This window comes from Elephantulus edwardii, unplaced genomic scaffold (assembly GCF_000299155.1).
Source record: "Elephantulus edwardii isolate Elephantulus edwardi_28Jun2011 unplaced genomic scaffold, EleEdw1.0 scaffold00098, whole genome shotgun sequence".
NCBI lineage: Eukaryota > Metazoa > Chordata > Mammalia > Macroscelidea > Macroscelididae > Elephantulus > Elephantulus edwardii.
Genome location: NW_006399848.1, coordinates 8,798,049 through 8,808,146, shown reverse-complemented (window position 1 = coordinate 8,808,146; position 10,098 = coordinate 8,798,049). Strand labels below are relative to the sequence as shown.

The window sequence follows — 10,098 nt, the reverse complement described above, 5'->3', positions numbered from 1 at the left end:
TCATGAAATTACACAACCTCCTTTGAGCTCCTTGAAGGGGTTTTTATCCTCTGGAATGCCCTTTACTAAGGGATCTTCACCAGATCTTTCTTCAACATAATCTCTTACATCTTCACAACACTTGGACACCTTAAGGGAAAGGAGAAAGAGCTGAAACTTTTGACTTAAAACAATACTGTACAATCTAAAAAAATATGTTTATTAGAACACATTTCCTGGTTGCACATTTTTAATATTGTACTTTCTGCTTATTTTTATTATTTTTAATTTCTGCTTATTTTTAATATTTGTACTTTCTGCTTATTTTTAATATTGTACTCTCTGCTTTTTGATAAGGAATTTGTACTTTATAGACAAGGCTCCAGGAATTGATGCAATATCAACAGAAGTGTTTCAGTAACTAGATGCAACATAGGAAGCTCTCCTCATGTGTGCCAAGAACACTGTAAACAGATTGGAAGAGATCCGTATTTGCGTTCATTCCAAAGAAGTGATCCAACAGAATGAGGAAATTATCAACAATGTTATTAACATCACATAAAAGTGAATTTTTGCTAAAGATAATTTTTTAAAAATGGTTGTAGCAGCACATAAAAATTCAATACTGCCAGAAATTCAAGCCAGATTTGAAAAAGGATATGGAACAAGAGATATAATTCTTGATGTCAAATGGATCTTGATTAAAAGTAGAGAATACCAGAAAAATGTTTACTCATGGTTTATTGACTATCCAAAATATTCAACAATACGGATCAAAAGAAATTATGGATAATATTGTGAAGAATGGGAATTTCCAGCATTTGCTGAAACTGTCTATAGACCAGGAGGTAGTCATTTAAACAGAGCAAGGTGATGTTCAATACTTGAAAAAACAGGAAATATGGCTATTGGAGTTATATCCTTTCACCATACTTAATACTCAATCTGTATATTATTTCTATATATGCAAATAACCCAACAAACTGGGATATATGAAGAAGAACAGGGTGTCAGGATTGGAGGAAGATTCATATGCAGGCAACACACACATGCTTGCTGAAAATGATGAGAGCTTGAATCACTTACGGGGAAAGTTCAAAAATTATGTCCTTACAGTATGAATTACACTTCAACATCACAAAGTAGACTACTTGCACTGGGCCAATAAACAATATCACGACAGCCAGAGGGGAAAAAATGACATTGTCAAGATCTTTGTTTTATTTGAATTCAGAATCAACATCCATGTAAACAACAGTCAAGAACTCAAAAGACATAGTACATTGGACACATTTTACTGCAAAAGACCTCTTTAAGAAGCAATGATGCCACTTTGAGGTTTAAGGCGCACTTGACCGAAGTCACAGTATTTTCAGTTGTCTCATATACATCCAAAAAGCTGAACAACATTTATGAAAGAGCAAAGAACTGACGTCTTTGAATTATAATAAAATAAAATTTAGGAACAAATGTTTCTAAAAGATCTAATTTCTCTATTTTACATTGCCTATAGATAATAAAAAATATACATAAATACTATAACAAAATGGGAACTATCGCTATTTTTTCCCACTTATTCATGTACTCAGAACAATTTTTAAAGATATATATAGTATGTTAGGCTGCATGGAGAATATGAAATTTTACTGGCAGTAAATGCTTTTATTGTGCATGTCTTACAAGTATCTCCACTCTACTCCTCATAAGCACTTGCAAATACATTATTATTAGTCTAATTTAAAGACAAGAAATTAAACAATGTACATTATTTGTCAAAGGTTAACTGCAAGTCAGCTCCAGTAAATATTTTTTAACAATCTTTTTTTCTATATGTGCATGCTTTATTCTTCAGAGGAGTCAGATTTGGCTGGCAAGGTACTCTGTATTCGAAGTAGTGAACACATCTAACTTTATTTGAAATTTGTATGCAGTGGTTGATTGTGGTGGTGCGTTACATAGTGTGCCCCAAGGAGTCAGGAACCTTTGGCTGATTTATCCCAAGCATCAAGAACAGAGCCTGCATTTAGGTGTTCTTAACAAGTAAAAACTGCTTGAGCTGAACCATTCATTGTGTTTATGTGCTTTCTCTTCACACTGTTATAATAATGATCTGTAAAAAACCCCAAAATCAGTCTTTAGATTTTAATGGAGTCAGAACTCATTAATGTAGCACTTAACACTCTATCAGAGAGAGGCAATAATGCATTCATCCTCCTTCTCTCTCTCTCAAGCACTTACATGCGCACAAACACGCACAGAATATAATTTTTCATAATCTTCAACTTTTTTTTTACTTTCATTATATTAACACAGAAGTACTTTAATTTAGCAATTTACTAACGGCCATTCCATAACTTATTTAACCAATTTACTGGTTTAATATTTTTCTCTTAACCTTTTTATGATATTTTAAAATAAACTAACTGCAAGCCTTGGAAAGACCTGTGAGACATGTAAGATTTTTAGGTTACTTTACAACTGTGCAAATTCGTGATCTATTACCAGTACAAATGATTTCCAGCTAGACCAAGGAAATACTGATCAGGTCGTCCCTTCTGGGACAAAGCTTTCAGGTCAATGAACGTTTTTGGTTCCCTTCTTTGTTACCCAATGTCCTCTTTTCATTGAGCCTATAATTCCAGGGAGAGTGTTCTGGTGGGTCGGGCCGGCCACCGGGAACTGTGCTGCAACCCGAAGCCTGCGCCTGTCTGGCACTTTAAATCCACCCACAGCGCTGCAAGAGAAGGATGGGCAATCTCCCTGGAGATTTACTGCCTTGGAAAGTCCTCTGGATGGTCACCTATGAGTCAGTTTCCACTCAACGGCCATTATATTTTATTAGTTTAAATCCAGGAACAGAGGCAGAATTATTTTTCTAAATGAAAGAATCACTGTTGTTTGTTGCGATGTACCATCAAGTCAGAACGAATTCGTAGCTCACCCTCCAGCGGGTTTTCGGAGGCCATGAATCCCCAGGGAGAAGACTGGCCGTCTTTCTTCTGTAAGCAGCTCATACATTTGAACTGAGGACCTTTAGATGGGGTGCAATTCCTTACCACTAAGCCACCAGAATCCGTGAGAAGTGGGTTATTATGATGGCTGGTCACATTGTTGGGTACTTATAAAGAATAATTGCCAACAAGAATATATTTATAGAAAAATATATGTCATAATAATATAATATACATTAGATAATATAGAAAATATTTATAATATTATTGTAGTGAGGCACCAATATGTGTGATTACTGCTGTAAATCACACACTGGAAAAAGCACCTCCACTCTGAGATGGGTTGTGCACTCCCATCCTGTAATTTTGTCTCTATTGAAATAATTTGGATTATCTAATCTTCTATCTCCCTAGATTAGAATAATTTGAAGGTTCCTATGATTTGTATTATTCCAGTGTTCAAGATGTTTGGGAGCAATGGAATTCTCCTTGGATTCCAAAAACATTTAGTTCAATATCAAACAAAGTCTATTTGGCTTTACAATGTTACGATGTTTCTTGCATGTACTTTTGAGACCCTCTCATTTTTATCTTATTCTGAATTCCTGTGAAAATGTACTGGAGGGTTGATTATGGGTTGCTTTCATTGTGGTACCAATGAATTTTAATTTGAGTTTTGAGCCCCTTGTCAGACTTCAGTACATCTATACTTTGCAACTGCTTCTTTGATAATAGTTTTTGCAATCCAAAATGAAGATGAGTTTGATTTGCATCAGCAAAGAGTAGTGGAGAGAAAGAACACAAGAGCGTGGCAAACAGTGATGTGATTTTAACCAAAATAAAAATTCCAAAGTTACCACAATAAACCTGAAGGCAACCAAAATCTCTGGCAGGAGGGAAACAGCAAACCAAAAAAGCAAACAAAGAAATTAAAAAAGCACAACAACAAACCTTTTGGTTATTTAAAAAAAAATCAAACACTTCACAATGTATTAAGAAAACAAGATAAGGAAACTTTTTTCCAAAAGCTGTTTATTTTTTAACATTTTCCCAACTTAAAAATATTTTAAAATTAACTTTTTTGGTGCATTCTCCAGGCTTTGGTGCTATTTATAGATATAGTTTAATCTTTGTAGAAGAACATCTTTGTCTCAGTTTTTTTGGAAAAGGTTAAAGAGAAGTTTGAGACAATTATAAGCACAGAGTAGTGGGGAAGGGAAATCTAAATTTCAAATAAAAGTTTTGGCAAAGTATCAAAATAATACAAATGCCCTTTCTCACTTTAACCTAAAATAGGAAATATTTCCTTTTTTAAAATTATAATATATGTGTGCATTACTCATAGAGAGGGTTTTCTTTTTCCCTAGTAACTTTCTTAATATTAAGATACTTAAGGTACATATTCACATTTTCCAAGCTCTAGTCACTACTCGTCTGGCAGAAAATCTTTATTTCTTCACCATCATATCTGCTGCTTCTAAAGAGTAGAGAATTTTTGATAACCATATCTATAGAAGAACAGCTTTTTTGCAACCTCGAATATATCTATGCTTCTGCTTGCTGCTTGCTCACCTCAGCTTCCTGAGTCATCCTACTTTTGCTAGGGTGGATTTGGAGATCCAGGCACTGGCATCACCTTTATTTACCAGACATATAAAAACTCCTGCCACCCTGCTACTGCCCCGTGCAGTGCATCACTTCAGAAAGCAAACCATAAATACAAATTCTACATTCCCATCAAGAGACCTTCTTTGCTCTCCTGGCACATTAGGGAATATTTCAAATTACTGGCCCTAACGTTTTACTACAGAACTCTAAAAAAGTTTACATCTTTATGGATCTTTTGGAATATTGTTGTTGTGTACTGGAGAGTCAGAACCAACCCATAGCTGCCCCTCTGGTGGGTTTTCTGAGGCAGTAAATTGCACGGGAGGAGACCACCTATCCCTCTTCTGTGGAGCAGCTGGCAGTGGGTTTGATCTGTGTGCACTGGGGATTACAGCGCAGCTTCTTACCGCTAGCCCACCAAGAGAGTATTAGAGGGTATTTATACTCTTCTTAGGGAGCTCTAGGGCTTAGAAGTAAGGAGTTGTGCCACCAACTCAAAGGAATACCTACTGCTCTGTGATAGGAAGATGGGCAATTTCTCTTGAGATATACAGCCTCTGCAAATACACTGGAGAATGAGCTATGAGTTAGTTCTGACTTGACAATACACAATAACAACAACATACTTGGTGCAGTCCTTGAGACCCCTCTATTGACTGGTTAAACAACAGCAAAAAAGTTGACTCAGGATTGTTAGGGAGCTCTGGGGTTCTTTCTGACAACATGTCTAAAATATGTGATGGAGGCTCATCATTCCTGCATCTAAGGAGCCAGCGGCCTGTACGCCTTCAAGACAGTTGTTTATCCTTTCTCTGCTAACCCGAAGGCCACAACTCTCAGGTGGTGTGGATCCACCAGCAGCTCTGTGGAGGAAAGATGGGAAATCTCCTCGTGATTTGCAGCTTCAGAAAATCCACTGGAGGGTCAGCTATGAATTGGTTCTGACTCAGAAGCAATGAGTCTTGGGACTGAAGCAAAGAATAAGAAGTTTTCTGAGAGAGTAAAAGTGTTGACTGTGCAAGTGGAAATACTCCATGCACTGCAGGGAAGATGACGGGTCAGGCTTCCGCCACCCCCACTCCCACCCAGGATAGACTAGCAAGCTGTGTGAGCTACCCCCAGCTCTCTGAGAAGGGAGAGAGGACTCATCACCAGAAGCCACTTGGGACACAAGTGATTCTAGCTGGTATATGTGAAATTGACTCAAGGCAAAGTCATCAATGGGTCAAGTTCAATAATGTATAAATGGTCATCCCAATGATCCTTTGACCTTAACAGCTTGAACAAACGGTAACCTGTGAGTTAAGTGTATATATAGGCCAAGGATACAAAGAGCAATGAAAGGTAGGGAATAAAGTTCTGTGGGGGACCCCTACTACAAGGCATTTGGGATTGCCCGGAACATCAGAAACTTGCCTAAGTGGGTTGTTGTTTGTGTTGGTTTTTTTTGTTTGTTTGTTTGGTTTGTTGTTGGTTTTTTTGTTTGTTTGTTTGTGGAGCAGCCTAGTTATCTCTTGATAGGGAACTAAAAAGAGCAGATGCTACAGCATAAATTAGGACAGTGCGTTCAGAAGGGTAGCTTCCCCACTGGAAATCTTTCCATCAGAAAACGAGCACCACAATGCTCATGTTGTTTGGAAGATTGCCATAAAGACAGGCAAAGCTTACAGCACGGAGGTTCTGCAGCTGTTGTAAAAACAATTTCCTGGTGTGCTCACACCAATGCCCTCAACCCTGGACATGTGTATAAGGGCACGGGGTCCTTAGTAGAAAGGCAAAACTTCGCTGAAGTTGGGGAACCAAGGGCTACCTGAGCCTTTGAGACTGACAAATTTGGCTTTGACTAAGGACTTTCATCCCTATGTGTGCCAGACTTGGGGTTGTCCCAACTATAATATATTGCATACTTGGCCTGTAGCCAGAGCAAAACTTCCTGGTCCCCTGAACAGCTCAGGATAGGGTAGCAGGAAGTAGAGCCATCTATTGGTGCTTCTTGTGTGTCAGCCCCCTGAGGTACTTTTGTTACTTTGTGTCTGCTGAGCAGAGAAACTGGTGTAACGTGAGAACTCACCATTCTGCTGTACGGAGAGCCCCAATGATCACATTTTACCTGGATTGGGACAATGGCTAAGCGCAAGGGATAGAAGTAAGTCTCCTCTGGCAAACAATGAAACAAGTGGCTTTGATCACAAATCCTCAGGTGACCTCTCCAGGACAGCACAGAGTGTACTGTCTGCCAGGGAGAGTGCCCAAGGCAACTACTAAGCTCACCAACCAAGGAAAAGCCACTAATGTAAAACTAGTGGAAAAAAATTTCCCCGTTTTGGTATTTACTAAACACCTGTCTTTCCAACTGTCTTCCCTACATAGCCCCCTCCCCTGTGAGTCTGCCAATATCTTTCTAGAGTGGAAGCATAGCTTTGCCACAGTCCACCCTAATAATAAGTAAGTCTGTTACCACAAACCCTCCTCCCTTTTAGATAGCTACAGTTTTGGTCATTTCCCAGGTAAAGGGCTATTATTGTTGCTGTGGCATGTGTCCCCAGCTGCAGCAGTGCTGCTTGTTCCATTAATGCTTCCCCTTGGGTTCTCCGAGGCTCTTGCATCAGATTGTAAGAACCAGTCTTCAGGGGTGGATTATAGAGTAACAGGGTTTTGCAAGGCCAAATATGGCTACACTCCTTCTTTCTGCTAGCTTTCTTTTGTATGCTAAGTGATGTAAATGATGTAATACTAAGTTATGCAGAATTTGCTAGGGTGACCTTGGAGATCTGGGGCCCTGGCAACATCCCCCCTTTGATCACTAGAGATAATGAAGCCCCTACCACCTTCTAAGGGGTGTGGAGACTTCACTTTGGCCCTACCACCTCTCAGGAAATTGCCTTAATGAGTTACTCCTCAATAAAACCATAGGACCACGATGGAGTTGGCAGCCTCCTTTTTTGGTCTTTCAACACCTTAGGGAAAATTCCAAGTCACTGAGGTGCGATTTTGCTCCAAAACAATTTCCAAATATGTCTGATGTTTTAATAAAGAAACAGGGAGTCCTGCGCTTATGTACAAAGGAAGAACAGAACATACACATTCATTACTAGACAAGATAATCCTGGGGAGGATAGGATAGGGTTGTAGCTAAAAGTATTTTAACAACAGCAAAGTACTGCATCCAATAAAGAGAAGCTTAAGAATAAATAAAATTAGAAACAAAACACTTATATTCATTAATTTTACATGCTCTTGTGGTATTCCATAGGGAATTGTACTGCTAACACATAGGCCACATGTCTCTGTTAGAATCCAACAATTACTGTATAGAAGAAAGATGAGCAATCTTCTCCTGGGTCATTTATAGCCCCTGAGAATCTACCAGATACAAGCTGTACATAGATTTTGACATAATAGCAATGAGAAGAAAGACAAGTTTTTCTCTCACTGTGTTTTATGTTATTACATTATTATTTTATATATTATATTCTTTTATATGCCCTGTTGTGTATTCTTCTTCTTGTCTTATCAACATCCCATTAAAAATGTGGAAACATTCCTAAGTAGTCAGGCAGTAATAAACTAAAGGCTGAATTTTTTGGCCTGAGGGTAACAAAGACTGAATAATAAACTAAGGGCTGAATTCTTTGGCCTGAAGCCTTGACTTAGAGCATACATTGAGAACATTCTGAAACTTAGTTTTTAAAAATCCAGACACATTTCTTTTTCCTGCATTAAACTTGTAAAATGATCATTATTTAACCCGGGACTCCCACAGTCTCACTAAGTAAAATAAAATCCAAAAGAAGCAGAACTTTACCAGCATTCTTTCCAGTGTCACTTCTTTCTTGAGCTGCTCAACTTCCATCACCAATTTGTCCTTATCGGTCAGATCTTCAATATTGATCACTGGCATCTCTCACCTGCTAAAATGGTACAAAGTTAACTCATAACTTTGAGTTGTTGGCCTGACTCCAAGTCAACTTTAGCTAATACTTCACCCAGCTCTTGACTTACTAAGTAAATGATCTGTTTCCTGGCTTGTTTTTAAATTCCTTTACTATAACCAAGTTCTCATGAAGCTCTCTGAACAATCTTAGCACTGTTCACTAGCCTTCGGATTTTAAAGTATCTTTGTAATCTTCACTAATATGATTAAATCAAGCATTTGAACCTAAACATCTGCCAGCAAATTTGTGGAGAAGGGTCACGATAGTCAGTATACAGTATCGAGTACCTAAGGCTTTTCCTTTCCCTGATATCTATCCCAGTGTAAAATTGTGGGTCTCTAAATTTTCCACCTCTAAAACCTTTTACTGTATGATTTATGCCAATTAAATTATTCTGAGGTCATTTTGAGGTCTACCTATTAATCCTCTAAATCTCTAGAGCATTTAATCTGGTATTAACAGTCCAAACTCATTGCCATCCACACAATTGCAACTCTAATTCTTTTTGCTTATTTGTTTCTCAGAAGTGTTTTGTTTTTATTATTATTATAATAGTTTATTTATATAATTCAAATACATTGGTTCTTTTCACACCAGCTCCTTCCTATTTCCCTCACCCTTGCACCCATCAAATTGTGTGACCCCATGATTCATTCCCGCCCCACCCTCACTGCACATCCTCACCCCTCTGTTTCCACCCTCTCCCCACTATGGACCCTTGTACTCATTCTTTTTTTTTTAAAAAAAAAAAAAAGCTATGAGGACACACACAGGTCAGGAGGACACTGGGCTATAAGTTCCACTCCCCATACCTCTTTTAATTTTTCTAAAATTTCCATTCATTCATTGTTGCACATTTTCCTCCCTGCAACACCTCCCACCCCACCCCCATTCACTTTTCTCATTGAAAAGTAAAAAAAAATTCTTTAATTGTTATACAATCCCCCCTCCACCCGTCCTCTCCAATATGAAGCTTTCGTTCTGGACTCTTGTCATGACAATAATACCTAATCCTATATTCCTCCTAAACAGTTCTCTCCCTCATCTGTTTCAATGCAGTATATATTATTTATCCCCTCTTAGGTTGCCCCCCAATCCCAATGTTAGTTCCACTTTGTAACAATGGCACTATGCAGCAACTCTCATTCTACATTTGACACAGCATAAATGAATCATAACAATTTGAAAGTTGTAAACTTTTACAGAAGCAGATTGCTACATCTTTTTTCCTGTGGAGTGTTAGTTCAAATTACCAACATATTAGACTTACCCACCTTACCACCTTGTGACCCATGTAAAAAGTGTCATTGTAAGTTTGTAACCAATAGTGAGGTGAAATGTGAAACAAAAGAGTAGAAATACAGCAAGCAAAGAACTTTATTAACCAGAAATAAACATATTACTTGAAAGTATTTCTCTACATGTTACCTGGGATTTGTATGTAAATGGATTAGATAATAATGATAAGCAAATGTGACAAATTAAAGAGGACAGTGAATTGTGTCATCAATTTCCAAACAAATAATTTAGTTAGAATAGACTCTTCCTTTTGCCCTCAAAACTATGGACACTATAGGAGCTGTCAGTTGTATCCCTATAAAGTATTTCCTTGTAGCCAAATTATA

General features: G+C 37.9%; 1 protein-coding gene across 1 annotated transcript; it reads right to left on the bottom strand.

Moving 5' to 3' along the window:
• On the bottom strand, positions 1-8,439 carry GNGT1 (guanine nucleotide binding protein (G protein), gamma transducing activity polypeptide 1). The gene is made up of 2 exons (XM_006891473.1): positions 8,344-8,439; positions 1-129 (listed from the first exon to the last, which is right to left on the bottom strand). The coding sequence occupies exons 1-2, from the start codon at positions 8,437-8,439 to the stop codon at positions 1-3; spliced, it is 225 nt and encodes a 74-aa protein (XP_006891535.1).
• Between the last annotated feature and the right edge of the window lie 1,659 nt (positions 8,440-10,098).